This window comes from Suncus etruscus, chromosome 1 (genome assembly GCF_024139225.1).
Source record: "Suncus etruscus isolate mSunEtr1 chromosome 1, mSunEtr1.pri.cur, whole genome shotgun sequence".
In the NCBI taxonomy this organism is placed as follows: Eukaryota; Metazoa; Chordata; class Mammalia; order Eulipotyphla; family Soricidae; genus Suncus; species Suncus etruscus.
In genome coordinates, this window is record NC_064848.1 from 173,973,581 (window position 1) to 173,991,700 (window position 18,120).

The 18,120-nt window shown below is 40.4% G+C and overlaps 2 protein-coding genes across 2 annotated transcripts in view; one reads left to right on the top strand and one right to left on the bottom strand.

The window, feature by feature from the left end:
* Positions 1-22: 22 nt before the first annotated feature.
* Positions 23-9,021, top strand: PTRH2 (peptidyl-tRNA hydrolase 2). Its single transcript, XM_049772733.1, has 2 exons — positions 23-62; positions 8,398-9,021. Exon 2 carries the CDS (start codon positions 8,398-8,400, stop codon positions 8,935-8,937), a length of 540 nt encoding a protein of 179 aa, XP_049628690.1. The 5' UTR covers positions 23-62; the 3' UTR covers positions 8,938-9,021.
* A 4,222-nt stretch (positions 9,022-13,243) lies between these two features.
* CLTC (clathrin heavy chain) overlaps positions 13,244-18,120 on the bottom strand; it is a 79,902-nt gene continuing 75,025 nt past the window's right edge. Inside the window, 2 exon segments of the mRNA XM_049771199.1 lie at positions 13,244-14,276; positions 16,620-16,695. Of these exon segments, the coding sequence (XP_049627156.1) occupies positions 14,152-14,276; positions 16,620-16,695 (201 nt within the window). The 3' untranslated portion in view covers positions 13,244-14,151.

The following is an 18,120-nucleotide window of genomic DNA, read 5'->3' on the forward strand; positions in this document are numbered from 1 at the left end:
CCACTACACGCGTGCCGGCGCCTCTAAAGTGAGTAACGCTAAAACAGAAGGAGGCTCGTTAGGTAGGTAGGTAGGTGGGCTCCGCACCCGGCGTAAGAGAGGGGCTCTTTCTCCATCTCTTCGCAGGGGGGATGTTTCTCCTCTTCTCTTTAAGCACATCCCGCCTTTCATCTTCCTAAACTGCCGCCGCCGGGCCTCGGGAGCCACGCCACGCTTCCGGTTCTACCGGCCTTCCTTTGGACCAACTTAGCTCTCAGATTTCGAGCTTCAGGGACCTAGAATCTAGGGAAAGCTTCCAGCCTGGCACTCATATATATACATATATATATATTATATATAATATATATTATATATATAATATATATTATATATATAAACTTGATTGATTGGTTTCAGGTCCACACCCACTGGCGCTCAGAGGTCTCTCCTGGCTCTGCACTCAGAAATCACCCCTGATATGGTCTCTTTGTATTTAGGCTAAGGCTTCCCCCCCCCCCCATTTTACCCAGATTTTGCTGGGCCAATGCAAACAGCAATTGCCACTCTCACACCGTTATTACTGTATTTCTTTTTTAACTCTTATCCTTTTTTTTTAAAAAAAGAAGAGCTTACTAAACTTTCTGCTGGTGCTTCTATGTGAGTCAGTCATTTTCAAAAATATTCTTTCCTTTCTCTTCCATCTCTAGTTTTTAAATTTTTTTAGTTTTTAATTGAAAAAAAGATTTTTTTTAGTTTTTAATTAAAAAAAACATGTTGCTTTTGGTCTCCCTAAAAATGTGTTATTATCTGTAATGCGTTTTCTTTAAATAAATTAATTTAAAAAATCAACCACTGCAGGCTCAGGGACCTTATGGGATGCTGGGAATCGAACCCTGGTCTGTGCTGGGTCGGCCGCGTTCAAGGCAAACGCCTTACCGCTGAGCTATCGCGCTAGGCCCTCGGACCCCGGCCCGGGGGATCACGGTGGTAGCTAGCGTGGAGGTACCATCGTGCTCAGAGTCAGTCATTAAAAGATGACAAGCGGCTGGGAAAGGCTTCAGAAGCGCCTTTTAAACGCCTCCTTCTTGGGTGAAGGGGATGTTTGGGTTTGTTTGGGTGGCTCGCTGGAGAAAAGTCGAAGCTAATTTCGGGGATACAACTCCTCCTTAGGGTGGCTGGGCAAAAGGCAGCCTGTGTTCCGAAAAGGAGGTTGTAAAGGATTGTGGGAGAAGAAGGGGCGGTTAGCAGCTGGTGCAGAGCTTTGAAGTCGGGATAAGATTTTTCTGTTTTGTCTTTTAGCCCGTGCTTTGAGCCAGGGACGTTTCATGCTCAGGAACCGTGATTTTGAAGTGTAACTCTAATGGCAGCTGGGCTAGGATGAGCTCTGGCCCAAGCGAGACAAAATGACAAGATCGGAGGTTAATTTTGGAGACTTGATCCAGAGATCATGAGGGCATTTGGTAGGAAAAGCTGGACGGATATGGGTTGAAGATAAATTCAGCAAGATCTATTGACGGAAGTTAGTAGCACAAGAAAGGAGATTCTAGGATTACTCAGAAGTCAGCAGAATTAAAACAACACCCCTCCCCACCCAAATAAGTTTGAGAGAAGGAAAGTGGTTCAGTACTTTATCTGCTTCGTCCTAATCTATCTGAGTGGTAAGATGTATTAGAAGCTGAGAATTCTAGAGTCCAAGAGAAGCTTTAAGGAGCCATTCAGTGTATGTTTTGGAAATAAACGAGAGTTGCAACTGAAAAGCTATTGTCTCTAATACTAGAAAGTGTTTTCTCTTTGTTTTCAGGAAGAGCATCTAGGTGATGCCGAAGGGACCCAGTGGCATCTCCTTGTGATTCTTGGCCCTTTGGATTCCGTGCTTAGGCCAAGAATGAAAGAGAGACTTCCACTTTCAGAGCATGAACTCCAGTGCTTGAGCTATCTTCCTGACTGCTAAGATGTTAGACTCATGAAGTGCTTTATTTCCAGGTTCATTGTATAGAAAGAATATATAGATGTTCACAGCCCTGTGCCTTTCTGGCAGTGCAGGGAATGATGTCTCTTTCTAATAGAGTGGTTCCCTGTCACTAATTTGTCTAGCTGTTGAGCACCTGAAATATGTCAAAGTGCAGCACGGAGCATTGAACTTTCAGTTGGTTTTAATGGAATTTTAAATGATTCTATTGGAACAGTGACTATTTGGTACAATGTAGATACAGGCTGAATGAGGGCTGAATACAGGGCAATGAGAAGATTGCTATCAGAAAAGTAGTATGATTGAAGATTGGGTTAAAGAAAACTACAAATGTTAACAACACTATTGCAAACATGAGGACTGAATTATAACTAAGTTTATTGGTTTGTTTTTGGGCCACAACCCTGTGATAATCAGGGGTTATTCCTGGCTGTGCAAGAAATCACTCTTTTTTTTCTTTACTTTTTGATTAAAAATATTAATAATTTTATTATAATAAAAGAAAAATGAAGAAAATAGAGATACAACTAAACTGTTCATGCTCTGAACTTTTTAGCTCCTGGTAACATATCAATAATGTTTAATATGTATGTTACCTATCAGATTTATTTTAGGTAATTCAATTTCTTTTGTCAACCCAGATTACAAGGTGATATTTTGGGGGGAAATTGATCATGGTGGCAGTAAATAAGCCCCATTGTTGAATAATAATTTAAAATGACTGTACCCCAATCACTTAGAAAAAAATATGAGCTTCTCTTAAAAAAAAAAAGGCTATTAACTTCTTAGATGTTTATATGAAAATTTCTTGGATATCTTAATTTTCCACATGAGTTTACTTATATGTAGTCTGAGTCCCAATGTCAAATTCTTTGTTTTTTTTTTTGTTTTGTTTTGTTTTTGAGCCACACCCGGCATTGCCCAGGGGTCACTCCTGGCTGTCTGCTCAGAAATAGCTCCTGGCAGGCACGGGGGACCATATGGGACACCAGGATTCGAACCAACCACCTTTGGTCCTGGATCGGCTGCTTGCAAGGCAAACGCCGCTGTGCTATCTCTCCGGGCCCCCAATGTCAAATTCTTGGTATTTTTATATGAAAGGAGAGAGCAAATAAAACACTAAGATTTCCCTCAACCATGTCCATTTATATTATGAGCAGTAGATCATGTGAGAAGTTCCACTCTAAAATATGGCCAGAAGTTTAAAAACGTACTTTTTCAAAGAGAAGGAACAAAGTCCAAGGAGACAGATCTATGCAAAAATGTGAAACTGAAAATGGGGGTTCTGCACTCCCCCCAATCCATGAGAGCAAGACAGAAAGAAACCCTGTGGCTAAGAGTTGGACTAAGAGCAAAGGAATGAAAAGTTCATATTACAGGATGAGTTCATGGAATACTTCTCAATTTCCTGTTGCACTTTCTCATCTTCTTCAGTTCTCTTCCAGAGGAAAACTGTTATTTTCACTAAGCCAGCTGCTTTTTACTTTACTTTCTGTTCATTTTCCACTTTTGCTCATCTGATGATACAGAAATGTGACCAGACCATGGGTTCCAAACCTTATGGTATATTACTAAAATTGTCCAACTTATCCATGGCTTTCATTACTAGGGCAAAGGTATCCTGAGTTGATTTCCCAGTTCCTGATCGATTGTCAAAAGGATTATTAGTAATTATTTTTTGCTGTGATTTCAGTTTGTGAACCCTTGGTCTTTGTTTAAAAAGTTTGTAGAGTATTTCCACATGATGACTGGAAAAGTCAGAAAATTCCTTTTTAAAGCTGCGGTCCAGAACCAGGAGTGATTTCTGAAGAAGAAATCACTCTTGGCTTGGGGGGACCATATGGGATTCTGGGGGATCAATCCGAACCCCGGTCTGTCCTAGATCAGATGTGTGCTAGGCAAATGCCTTACCGCTATGCTACTGCTCTGGCTTCTTTAGTATTTTTTTTTTATTTTTAATTTGGGGGGTACATCTGGCAGTGCTCACATTACTACTATGTACCCTGGAATCACTCCTGGTAGATATGGGGGACCAAATGGGATGCTGGGGACTCAACTTGGATTGGCTGCATGCAAGGCAAGTGACTTATTTGCTATCTTATCTAATTTAAAAAAAATTTTTGGGGGGTGGAGCAATAAACAGTTTGCCTTGCACATGGCCCACCTTAGTCAATCCCAGGCATCCCATATGGTCTCTTGAGCCTTCCAGGAATGATTCCCGGGTGCAGAGCCAGGAGTAACCCCTGAGCAATTAAAAAAAAAATGTTGGGGCCTGAGAGATAGCATGGAGGTAGAGTGTTTGCCTTGCATGCAGAAGGACGGTGGTTCGAATCCTGGCATCCAATATGGTCCCCTGAGCCTGCCAAAAGTGATTTCTGAGCGTAAAGCCAGGAGTAACCCCTAAGCGCTGCCCGGTGTGACCCAGAAAAATAGTTTTTGGGCCACACCCTACTGTTCAGTTCTTATTCCTGGTTCTGTGTTTAGAGATCAGATCACTCCTGTCAGGGTTGAAGGACCAGATGGGATCTCTGGGATTAAAACCCTCTTTCCAAGCCCTGTTCAGGAGTGTTTCCTTAGCACTGTCAGTTATGGCCCAAACCAAAAAAAAAAAAAAAAGAGAATAGGTGAAAATGTGATTTAAGGATCAAAAATTCCAGATAGGCTATGTTGAAAAAGAATGTAGTATACTCACTAATGACTATGATTTAGGAGATAAAGTGATAAAAGCATATTGATGAAAAGGATTTAAAATGGCAGAGAAAGTAGAAGGTACCAAAGGAAGATTTTTACAGCAGGTATTTTATAGTGCCATTATAATGCTCAGGAGTATTTGTGAGATGTTGAATATCTTTATTCATGCACTGAGCCTCTGATAAGTTTATAGTAGCAGGAAAAGATACAGGCTAAGATACATAGGCTGAATTAAAGTGATAATCTATTTGGGCTGGTTTGAGATAAACACTTTTATTGCTGGTTTTGAAGGGGCCAGATCCATCAGTGCTCAAGGTTTATTGCTGCCTCTGTGCTCAGGGATCACTCCTGGCTAGGGTGAGGTGAGGCAGCGGTACCTATGGTGTGCCTAGAATCAAACCCATGACTGCTGCACCTAAGGCAAACACCTTACATGCTGTATTATTACTCTGGCTCGGAGATTAAAACTTCTTAATGACCAAATGTTAGTGTTAATTGTAACATTTTGAGGATTTATAAGATAAGACAGAAAAAGAGACTTGATAATTTCTGGAACTTCTCTTTCCTGTTTTGGTGACTTGGGTTTTTGATAAAGTTGAGAAGATCAGAAGTTTCCCATGATGACTTTTATTTAGATAAGGTTTTTTTTTTTTTTTCTCTTCTGTGTGATTAAGCAACTTCCCTTTTCCCATCTTTAAGCTAGAAATAAGGTACTTTTTACTTCATGTCTTTAATATTGGGAGTAAAGAATTTTGTATGTCATTTAACCAGATAGGCCTGAATCTAGTATATAGGATGTTTGAGTACATTGCAAAATAGAAATCTCTGCAGACTCCTAATTTTTAACATGGATGTTGCCAGACTTTATTTTATTTTTTACATAATCGTGTGTTCAATTTGGTGTATTTTTATATTCTTAAAAGTTGTGATGAGGGAGCCGGAGAGATAGCACAGTGGTAGGGTGTTTACCTTAGAAGCAGAAGGATGGTGGTTCGAATCCCAGCATTCCATATGGTCCCCTGAGCCTGCCAGGAGTGATTTCTGAGTGTAGAGCCAGGAGTAACCCCTGAGTGCTGCCGGGTGTGACCCCCCCAAAAAAAAGAGAACCCCCAAAAGCAAAAAAAAAATGTGCTGTTATGTAAGCATTATATAAAACAGATGAGAGAGATAATTTGGATTCTAATAAGAATTTAAGAGGAGGCCGGAGTGGTGGCACAGCGGTAAGGGCGTTTGCCTTGTAGACGAGAACTAGGAAAGACCATGGTTCTATTCCCTGTTGTTCCATATGGTCCCCAAGCCAGAAGCGATTTCTGAATGCATAGTCAGGAGTAACCCCTGAGTGTCACTGGGTGTGGCCCATTAACCAGAAAAAAAAAAAAAAGAATTTAAGAGTACAGGAGATTAGCTGCCTACCTCTTCCATCCCAGCATTGCATATGGTCCCCCTGAGTACCACCAGGGGTCATTCTTGAGCACAGATCCAGGAATAATATCTACTGTGGTCTAAATTTGCTGCCTGCCTTCCCTAATAATTTTTTTTTCTGATGGTGTTTCTAATGCAATAAAAATACTACATCAGTACACTTCTTTCTCCAAGGTAAGCACACTGGTAGAAAGGACTGAAAATAGATGCTCTTAATTTTCCAGATATGACTCTTATTTCTGGCTTTCATCTTATTCTGCTTTGTCACTTTAACAATTTGTTTTATCGCTGTCCTTACATACTGTTATGTTTCTTCATCGACTTTTTGCAGTCAATTACATATTAATGCATTACACACATCACCCAAGACCCAAAAACCCAAAACCCAAACAAAAAATCTTGAGCTGATTTATTGACCACACCTAGCAGTGTTTAGTGCTTTTTTCTGGTTCTGTATTCAGGGATTACTTCTGGCAGGGCTCAGATGCCCTTACCCCTGTACTATCTTCCCACCTTTTAGCTGGTGTTTTGTTTTTGGGCCACACCCAATGAGAAGTTATTTCTGGGTCTGCACTCAGGAATCACTCCTGGTGGGCTTGAGGACATACCAGAGTGATGATGCGGACCAAAACCCTGTTCAGCCTCATGCAAGGCAAGTGTTCTGCCTGCTGTACTAGCTCTTGACTCCTTTTGCTGGTGTTTTTTGTATGAATAATAACTTGTCTGGAGCAGGTTCTCATTACTCTAAATTGTTTCCTGAGTTGCAGGTCCTTCTGTGATCTGCATCCTGCCCTTTATTCTTGCTTTATTGTATACTACTATTTTCTCCAATTTGGAGTACTTTCAGATATAGCAGATGGAGCTTTCCCAGTTGGTGTTCTGGCTTTTCTGTTTTCCCAGTTGGTAACTCTTACTACCTGAGGTGATTTCTCACCTGTGTTTTTTTTTTTTGTTTTTTTTTTAAGTTACCCTCAGTGACTTGCTTATAAGGCAGGTGTTATAAGCCACTAAGGCATTCCTCAGTTTCTATTAAATCCCCATTTGTGTCTATTTAAATCATTCTCTAACAATATCTGTCATTTCAGACATTGCTTTCATCTTAAATTCTCTTTCACCATCTTGTCTTTGTTCTCTTTGCAACATTTAAACCTAACTATATTCAACTATCCCTGTAATAAGCTAGAGAGGATAAAGAAGAATGTCAGTATAGCTAATTATTTTTATATTTGGAGGCAGTAATTGTTTTAATCATTTGGCTTTTATTCTCTGAAGTATAAAATCATATCTTGTGTAATTGTATCTATACTTGGGTTTCTAAGTGCTACTGGGGAAAATTGTAACTGCTGTTTGGTGCTATAGTAAAATCACTATAAACCTTAACCATATTTTTATTTCTCTGTAGTCAAAACTACCTTATCAAGTCTTCCTCTTTTCAACTTCAACTCCAGCTTGACTTTTTGTTCGTTTTTGGGCTCCATCTGATGGCGTGCAGGGGTTACTTCCTGGCTCTGCACTCAGGAATCACTCTTGGTCAGCTGGTGGGAGGACAATATGAGGATCTTACTTGGGTCGACCTCATGCAAGGCAAACACCCTACCCAGTGTACTATACTCTGGCCCTCTTCAACTAGATTTTTTGTAAAAATCTGCCTCCCTCTGAGAAACAACTTCCCTCCCCCAAATCCATAGACCCATCTGCAAGTAAAATGGTCACATTGAGGAAGGTGCCCCTTCCCAAGTGCAAGTTTCTAATAAGGTCTTTAATTTGTTCAGTATAGTTATTTTGTTTTGAAGCTACTTGGCTGTGCTGACTCCTGATTCTGTGCTCAGGGACCACTTCAGGCAGTCCTGAGTGACAGTATAGGTTGCCAGGTATTTTCTCTCTGACCTTATATTCACTTTGTGTGTGTGTGTGTGTGATGGGGGGGGATGGCTCTCACACCTGATTGTGCTCAGGGGACCATATGGGATGCCAGAGATTGGAGATTGAGCCTGGATCGGTCACATGCAAGGCACCCTACCTGCTGTACTGCCATTCCAATCCCTCCCTATATTTTTATTCTTAGCAACAATCCATTGGCATTTAAATATGGATATTTACTAAATTTTTATCTTAAAATAAGCCACCTTTTCTGTTCTCATTGCTTTTTCTTTCTTCACTTTGTTTTTCCTCTATTCAAACTGCTCCCTCATTACTACTACACATTATTTTTGCCAAAGCTAATGGACTTTTAAATGCTATAGAAGAGTGCTTAGATACTATAATTGTATATGTCTTGTCTAATATACCTGTAACTTTACTGCAAAATAGTGATAACCTTTGTTTTTCTCTTTAAGATGCTCTACAAATCTTTGGTTATGGAGTACTTGTCTCAACCTGGTGCACTCAGTTTGGCAGCTGGAGTTGCTTGTGGCATGTTCCTTGGCTGGGGCCTCCGTGTACGCTTTGGAACTGTCACGAAGAATCCTGTGAGTGAGATAGAGAGACAGCCTGGAACTGAAGCAAGTGTCTTAGGAGAGAGTGGGGAGTACAAAATGATTCTTGTGGTTCGAAATGACCTAAAGATGGGAAAAGGGAAAGTGGCTGCTCAGTGCTCTCATGCTGCTGTTTCTGCCTACAAGCAAATTCAAAGGAGAAACCCTGAATTGCTTAAACAATGGGAATACTGTGGCCAACCCAAAATTGTAGTCAAAGCCCCTGATGAAGAAACGCTGGTCGAATTGTTGACACATGCAAAAGTTCTGGGACTGACTGTAAGTTTAATTCAAGATGCTGGACGTACTCAAATTGCACCAGGTTCGCAAACTGTACTGGGAATTGGCCCAGGACCTGCAGACCTAATTGACAAAGTCACTGGTCACTTGAAACTTTACTAGATGGAATTTTATATGAAGATGCTCCCATCACTAAATGTTTGTAGCTGTCAATTATAACAATAAAAGTAATACAGTTTCTTCCAATTTATGTATTCTTGGGATGAAAATATATTCAGGGTCGAAGTGGTGGCGTAGCATTAAGGCATTTGCCTTTCACACCATTGATCCAGGATGGACCACGATTTGATCCCCGGTGTCCCAGGTGGTTCCCCGAGCAAGGAGCAATTTCTGAGCACATAAGCCAGGAGTACCCCTTAAGTGTCACCGGGTGTGACCCAGAAACCAAAAATGAGAAAAAAAAATCTATTCATAGTTCCTTGTACACTTTAAAAAAAGTTGAGGGCTAGAGCAGGGGTCTCAAACTTGCCGCAAACGGCCCTCCGTACATTTTGTGGCCCTGCTCTAGAGGAATCTTTTGTTTTGTTTTGTTTTAGTTGTTTGGATCACACCCCCCAATGTTCAAGGCTCACTACTGACTTTGCACTCAAGGATCACCCTGACTTTGCCTCCTGCGGCCCACAGGTAAATTGAGTTTGAGACCCCTGGGCTAGAGCAATAGCACATCAGGTAGGGTGATTGCCTTGCATGTGGCTGACCTGGATTCAATCGCTGGCATTCCATATGATCCCAAGTTTGCCAGGAGTAACCCAAGTGCTGTCAGATGTAGCCCAAAAACCAAACCAAAAAAAAAATAACCCACAAAAGTTGACTAATTGATTGAGAGGGTGAGGCATAAATATGGGACAGGTTCTGATAAATTTGGGTTTAAGGGTATTTGAGTATTTCATATGTATGATTAGATGCTTTGTATGTTAATAGCTTTTTCTTTCCAAAGCTGTGTTGCTATCCCACTAAGTCCACAATGTGACCTTACTCCCATTGCATGAAAATAAATTTATTTTATTTTTAGATAAATGTTACTTTATTATAATGTAGCTACCTACAATGGAAATGTAATGATTAAAAACCTACTTTGTCTTGTGTCTCAAAGTTTCAGATCAGTTCTTGACACAAAATGGCCCAAAGTTCTCAGCAGTGATAGTTCTAGTACTTTAGGCTCTACACTGAACTAACTCCTGGGGGTACTTGGGAACCATGTGATAGATGTCGGGGAATGAAGCCAGATCAACTGTGTGCAAGCAAGGCAAGTGCCCCATTCACCTTACTAGTGCTCTGGCCCCTAATAGTATCTTTTCTGTTTATTATATAACAACTTGATTGACCAAGTTGTTTGAAATAGTTTTCAGGCATTAAATGTTCCCACATCAATTTCACCATCAGTATCACCTTTCCATCCAATGCCTCCACTTTCCTACACATCATCTCAGCCTGCCCCTTAGTAGATACAAAAACATTTACTGTCTTGTTTATTATACAAAGGCAAATAGAATCATCAAAACTTAGAAAAATAAATGTCGGGCCGGGCGGTGGCGCTAAAGGTAAGGTGCCTGCCTTACCTGCGCTACCCTAGGACGGACCACGGTTCGATCCCCCGGCGTCCCATATGGTCCCCCAAGCCAGGAGCGACTTCTGAGCGCATTGCCAGGAGTAACCCCTGAGCGTCACCGGGTGTGGCCCAAAAACCAAAAAAAAAAAAAAAAATAAATAAATAAATGTCTATTTGTTATAATTGTTCTATCTCATAATGGTATTACTAAAGTCACTGAGGATTTCCTTGGTATTTTTTTTCCCCGATAAGTTTTAGGGCCGAACCCAGCAGTGCTTAGGACTTACTCTGGTTTTACACTGAAGAATCAATCACTCCTGGTGATGCTCTGCGGACCCTATGGGGTGCTGGGCTTTGAACCCAGATCAGCCTCTTGCAAAGCAACCGCCCTAACCTTCTGCACTATCACTTTGGCTCTATGGAAGTATTTTTATTTAGTTTTGGGGGTTCACACCATGCGGCGCTCGGGTTACTTCTGGTTCTGCGCTCAAAAATAAGGTAAAGCGCTTGCCTTGTACACCTATATGGTCCCCAAGTACTGTTTGGACTGACCCCTGAGCAAACTGGTGTGGCGCTAAAGCCCCACCCTAAATAAGTTTAAATACAGTATTTCTCTGACAAATATGATGCCAGAGAAAAATCTTGTAGCAAGTACATATTAAGTGGCTACAGTTAACAACAATTAGAACATTAACAGTGAAGCCAGGGCAGACGCTATACAAAACTTTAGCTATCCTTACAAACCTCCCTCACCCCTCAAAAAAATTCTAAGAGGCTATTTTTACTTTTTTACCCTCAAAAATTTTTTTGAAGTAAAATAGTTTTAGGAAAATATGAAGAAACATGGGGAAACAAAGAGCTATATGTCTTAAGACTTCATAGGTGGGGCCGGGAAGGTGGCGCTAGAGGTAAGGTGTCTGCCTTGCAAGCGCTTAGGTTCGATCCCCCCCCCCCCCCCCCCCCCCCCGGTGTCCCATATGGTCCCCCCAAGCCAGGGGCGATTTCTGAGTGCATAGCCAGGAGTAACCCGAGCGTCAAAACGGGTGTGGCCCAAAAACCAAAAAAGACTTCATAGGCATCTCCAGAAGAGAGAGAGCTGAGAGAACTTATGAGATTGAGAAGTGGGTGGTCTTCAAGATGGAGAAAGCATGATGGTTCACGTTTTTATGAAGTTGTTTTAATAGGGCTTTTAAACTGCCGCTGCTTTGGGATATGTGTATCGTACTCTATCTCAATCTTAATAAAGATTAAAAAGAGGGGGCAAAGGGCCAGCAGAAACCAAGTAAAGCCATGGGCCAGAGTGATAATACAGTGACTGGGGTGCTTGCAACCCAGGTTCGATCCTTGGTATCCCATATGGTACCCTAAGCATTATCAAGAGAGATCCTTGAGTAAAGAGTAAAGAGTAATCTCTGAGCATTGCCGGGTGTGGGACCAAAATTAAAAGGCTAGGGTCTTTTTTTTTTGGTTTTGATTTTTGGGCCACACCCAGCGATGCTCAGGGGTTACTCCTTGCTCTGCACTCAGAAATAGCTCCTGGCAGGCTTGGAAAACCGCATGGGATGCCGGGATCCAACACAGATACGTCCTGGGTTAGCCGTGTGTAAAGTAAATGCCCTACCACTGTGTTATCACTCTGGCCCCAGGCTATGGTCTTAGCACCAAAAATGTTTTCACTATGGGAAACCAAAAGGGACTTTCCATGGGGCCAGAGAGATAGCATGGTGGTAAGGTATTTGAAGGACGGTGGTTCAAATCCTGACATCCCATATGGTCCCCCATGCCTGCCAGGAGCGATTTCTGAGCATAGAGCCAGGAGTAACCCCTGAGCGCTGCTGGGTGTGACCCAAAAACCAAAAAGAAAAGGGAAGGGACTTTCCAAGGAATATTATACTCTGCTTAATGAAAATGGGTAGGAAGACAAGAATTCTAAGTTTTAATTCTTTTGTGGAGATTGTAGTTATTTGCCTAACAGGAGGGCTCCCTCACTTTGAGGATTGATAGTGAAATGAACTGAAGAGCTGGCTCAGGGGCAGGGAGTTAGTGCAAATAGCTGAAGCACACACAGTTTATATGCATGCGCTCTAAATTCAATCCTAGTCACTGGGAGTAATACTGAATGTGGCATTGGTGGCCTCCAACACTGGCCCTCATTCTTTCATTCCTGTACCCCTCAAAATGGCTAGATTCAAACGCTAATTGAAAAATAAACAAAACTTAAACTATCCATATTGGCTCACAAAATTAATGGAGAGGAGCATCATGTTAACTACCTACTACCAGTTAAATCAACAAGCCAGGGTGCTAATTTAAATGAAAGGCTTAGATCAAAACCTGAAGTGCCACTTGGTTAAAATTAGGGATATGGTCTCAGTTAAGATGTGCCATACATACTATCAGGTTTTTTTCCCCATACTATCAGTTCTTTTGATTACTACTTCTATCTACAGGAATGCACACACAGGGTATAAAAATGCAGTTTTTACATATCCTAATTGTCACTCCTATTTCTGTTCTCAAGCCTTCTGCAACTGCTCAATTTGAAACTTCTAGAAGCCTGTTTTCTTTCCTTTTTTTGTATTTTTTGGTTTTTGGGTCACACTAGATGGCGATACTCGGGTTACTTCTGGTTCTGCACTCAGAAATTGCTCCTGGCAGGCTCAGGGACCATATGGATGCTGGGAATTGAACCCGGGTCTATCCCAGGTCAACAGTGTGCAAGGCAAACGCCCTACTGCTGTGCTATCTCTCCGGCCCATAGAAGCCTGTTTTCAAAGAATAGAAAGGAAAAAGGGGTGGGGAGCTAGTTTCTCTGGTTTAAGTTTGAGAGGTAGTTCATTAAAACTGACATTCTACATGTTATTTCCACAGTCCAGTAATTTATTTTAAATTTGAGTAATTTCAAATTCCACAAACAAAACTGAAGAACAGCCATATTTTGTTTGAATTCTCTTTTCTGTACACTCAGTGATCTAAAACACCACAATATCCAACATACACAAACCTCAGGGAAGGGTTAGTAAATACACACAGATTGGAATCATGGTGCTCTTTGTTCCTGAATGGAATGGTCCCACAGAAAAAGCACAGGATACAGCACAACATAAGGGCACCTGTTACATATGAAGTGAGCAAAAACACTAGCATTTTCTATATGCATAATGAGGAAACCTGCATAGGTTAGAGGGCCTTTATGCTCATAAGTCAGGCAAGTTGTCTGTAATGCATTCTTCAAACAATTTGGAGAGCACTGCAATCCAGTGTAGATCTGAGATGCTGATTAGTGTTGTCTTCGTTGGCATTGACAGTCTTGCATGATCAACATACCAGTATTTTCACTTTAGCTTTTCTTTGAATAAAAGATTTAAATGCATTTAGACAATACATACTGTAAGCTGTTTACATACACTAAATTTAAGAGATTCAATATTAGAGAGTTTTTTCTTTAAACACTACAGAGTGCAAATCAGTTTCTTCACGACAGATTGAATATTAAGCAGTTCTTCAAAGAATGGGGGGAAGGAAACAAAGCTTGTGAATAAAACATTGAAACTAATTCCCCTTTGAAAATAAATTCTAAAATGACACGGAATGTGAAATAAGCTTTTAACATATAGGTGATCCAAGTTTATAGTTAGAAACAAAGAAGTCCTTCATGAAATAAAGGTTGGTTACAAGAACATGGCCTGTTTTCCCGTTATAAACTGAGAAGCAGGTAGAGACGATATTTCAGTACGAAAATAGGACACTCAAGATCGTTTTCCATCTCACATGCTGTATCCAAAGCCAGGCTGTGGCTGCCCATAGGGTGGTGCAGTATAACCATAGCCAAAAGGTGCCTGGGGAGGGACTGCAACACTGGGTCCTGCTGTCAGCATCAACTGAGGCTGACCTGAAGAAAACAACAAAAAGGGGAGGGTAAAAGAAACTTAATACTGTAGGACTATACAGCTCTTAACCTCTGGCAATATAATCACACCTTAAAATGAGTTTAGAAGGTACTTACCACTTATAATTTTGACATGTCACAGTAAAAAGGGCCTTACTGGGACTAGAACAATAGTATAGTGGTAAAGTGCTTGGTTTGCATATGGCTGGCCCAGGTTTAATCCCCAGAATCCCATATCATTCCCAGGATCTGCCAGGAGTGATTCCAGAGCACAAAGCCAGGAGTAACTCCTGAGCAGCATTGGGTGCGGCTCCAAAACAAGGGCCCTACTGTTTATCCAAATAAATAATATAGGGCCTATGGCCAAAGAATTACAGAAACTATCTACTTCACGATATTTAAAGCAATAGCATATATACCCTAACATGGTTGGGCAAGACATGTTAATATACCATGATATAAGCACATTTTATTTTATGAAATTATTATCATTATGACAGGGAAACAGGCCAGAGCAATAGTACAGCAGGTAGGGCATTTGTCTTGCATGCAGCTGAGTGGGGTTCGGCCAACCTGGGTTTGATCCCTGGCATCCCATATGGTTGATCCCGAGCCTGCCAGGAGTAAAAAGCAAAACCAAGGAAAAAAATAAAACACTTTTTTTTGTTGTTGTTTTTTTGAGTCACACCCGGCAGTGCTCAGGGGTTACTCCTGGCTGTCTGCTCAGAAATAGCTCCTGGCAGGCACGGGGGACCATATGGGACACTGGGATTCGAACCAACCACCTTTGGTCCTGGATTGTCTGCTTGCAAGGCAAATGCCGCTGTGCTATCTCTCCGGGCCCAAATAAAACACTTTTAAATGAATAATCTTTAACACAATTTTATGAGGTTTAAATAGGCACTGACCATGTACAGAAAAGAACTATAGAGAACCTGTCTTCTTCAGAGGGAGAAAACATTTTCTTTTGAAAAGTAAATAATCTCACTAAGGGTTTCCTCAGGGGACTGTCTTCAGAGTAACAACCAAAGTTTTGTTGAATGGGAAGATTCTTTTTGGAAACCAGTGTTTAAAAAATTCACTTTATTCTGCCTAAAAGGACTGTGGGTTTAAAAACAGCCTGCAGATTGGCTAGAGTGACAGTACAGAGGTTAGTAAAGTGCTTGCTTGCCTTAGTCGACCCAGGTTTGATCCCTAGCGCCACTCTTGGTTCAAGAGTGATCCCTGAGTACTACTGTGTGTGCCCCCAAATACCATATACACAAAATACACCCTGAAGTTCTGCTAATATGATAGATGCTCCAAAATCACTATATGTATCTTCCCATTGTTTCCTGTCATTCATTCAAACATTTTGCTCCCACCTTTAAGAACATACCTTATCTCCTGAAACCTAACAATGAACAATTTTTAAACCCTGGTATTTAAATAAAGCAATTAAAAAAAAAAAGAATATACCTTATTTTAGAGGACAAAACAAAACAATCAATCACCAAAAAAAAAAAAAAACAAACAAAAACAAAACGAAAAAAAAATATCCCACCTGATACTTTATCTTTTCCAGCTTTACCTACATTGTCACTAAATTCCTAAAGTCCATTTTATCTAAAGTAAAAAGCAGTCAATAATGTCCTTAAAGATTTATATGCTACCATTTAGCAGGCTGAAATACAAAGGTCATAATCTTATTGATACCTTCAAAGAACACAATGGCTATACTACTATAATTTTTATTCTCCAAAATGGTTTAAGTGAAACTGGTTATCAAGAAAGAAAATAATTCAAGGAATATAATTCAGCCATGCATATTTAAATATTTGCTCTGGAAAGTACTCAAATGAAAACTAGACAGTTCTCTATGCTAGAGAAATTTTGTTTTGTTTTCGGGCCACACTTGGTGAACGCTCAGGGAACATTCCTGGCTCTGGACTCAGAAATTGCTTCTGGCATGCTTCGAGGATCATATGGGCTGCCTGGATCGAACCTGGGTTGACTATGTACAACGCAAATCCCCTATCCACTGTGCTATCACTCCGGCCCCCAAGAGAGAAAATTTAAAAAAGTTACATTTTAATGTGTCTAAAGGGAATCTTGCCAAACTTTCTGACCCTTTACACTTCTAAAAATTAAATTCATTAATAGTTTGTCACAGTAATTTATGAATAAGTATACAGTGACCAAACAATAAAGATTCAAGTTAAGCTTGTAATTCTCTAAGGTTTAAAAATAAGGTTAAGAAATATTTTTTAACTCAGCAAGCCTTCTGCAAGTTATATTTATACTTTAGAATAAAAATCTGTAAATAACAAAACATCACATTTCTGAGAAGTTAGAAAGAGTTATTACCATAAACAATAGGTTGCGTCTCCGTGGCCTGCTCTTCTTCTTTTCTCAGTGATTCTGAAGCATCTAACTTATCCACCTGGAGAAAAACAAGTAATATTAATTAGCACCCCAAAAGTATTAAAAACCTAGATTTATGGCAGAAAGTGGAAAAGCCTTAGTATGTTAAATTTTTTTGAAATAAAACAAACTAGAAAGAACATTCTCAGGCCCCTTCAAATTCAATGGCAATGTCCATACTTGAGTCAAGGAGACTTTTAGCACTGTCATTATAAACCCTCAGGAATGAGGGATTTATAAATGCCATAGAAGCTCACGCCAGGCTAAAACTGGGCATGCTAGGATGCAGTCAGCCTGAGGGAGGGAACTAAGAAAGGAACTACTTTTTTTTTTTTTAATGAAATTTAAACCCTAACTGATGACCTGGCAAGACTTCCCTCCCAAAAGTAAATGATTGGTACTCAAAAAAGTGAAATGAGTCTAATGACCAGACAAGCATTTCCAAATAAGCCATGTTTTGCCAACTGATTGCAAGCGCACAGCTTCTGTGAAGACTGGTTACATGTGTGATTGAAGTTAATTTAAGACTCAAGTAGCACTATAGTTGTTTTTAAGAATGTTTCTCCAAGAAAAATGTCTGCACAAAGGCAGGCAAGGGGGAGGTTAGAGGGGGAAACTGGGGTCACTGGTAGTGATCTGCGAAGGGTGTTGCATTTTGTATACTAAAATTCAATCATGAACAACTTTGTAACTGTGTTTCTCATGGTGATTCAATTAAAGAATGTCTATTAAACATAAATTTTCAAGGAATTTGATTTCCTCTAATTTCTTATGAGGTGGGTTATTTACTTTTAAATAAATCACAGGAGTAAATAGCTGCTGTATGTTAGCTATTCTAAGTAACAGTTGACAGCATCAGATAGAAATTAGACTATAAATCTAAATGCATTTGTTAAAAAAAAGTTTGTTCAATATTTCTGGTCGTGACCTGGCATGTCATTTCACTGACCTTCAAAGTTCCTAGTCTATGTAATAAGATCACTTCTAGTCTAGAACTAATAGGAACTGATGCTGTGGATTACTTCTGTGAAGAATTGTAAGAAGTAATTTTACGATGTGATTATGGAATGTCTTCAATTATGTTTCCACTTGCCTACTCCCCCCCATTTTTGGGCCACACCCAGTGACACTCAGGGTGTGGCCTGTGCTCAGGGTGTGGCTCTGTGTTCAGAAATTGCTCCTGGCTTGGGGGACCATGTGGGACACCAGTGGATTGAAACCCCTCCTTCCTAGGTCAGCTGCGTGTAAGGCAAAGGCCCTAACACTGCACCATTGTTCTGGTCCATCCACTGCCTTTTTAACTATATCTTTCTAAAACTAAATTTAAAAGTTCATCTTATACTCAATTTGTCATTATACTGGAATTAAAACTAAACTTTAACCATCAAACTTGTAAGTTGCTGGTGGTTTTCATGCTGTGTTGAGTAAAATGGGAGTGGGGAGA

Coding starts and splice junctions, on each gene's coding strand:
- PTRH2 (XM_049772733.1), top strand. CDS start 8,398: ATGCTCTACAAATCTTTGGTTATGGAGTACTTGTCTCAACCTGGTGCA.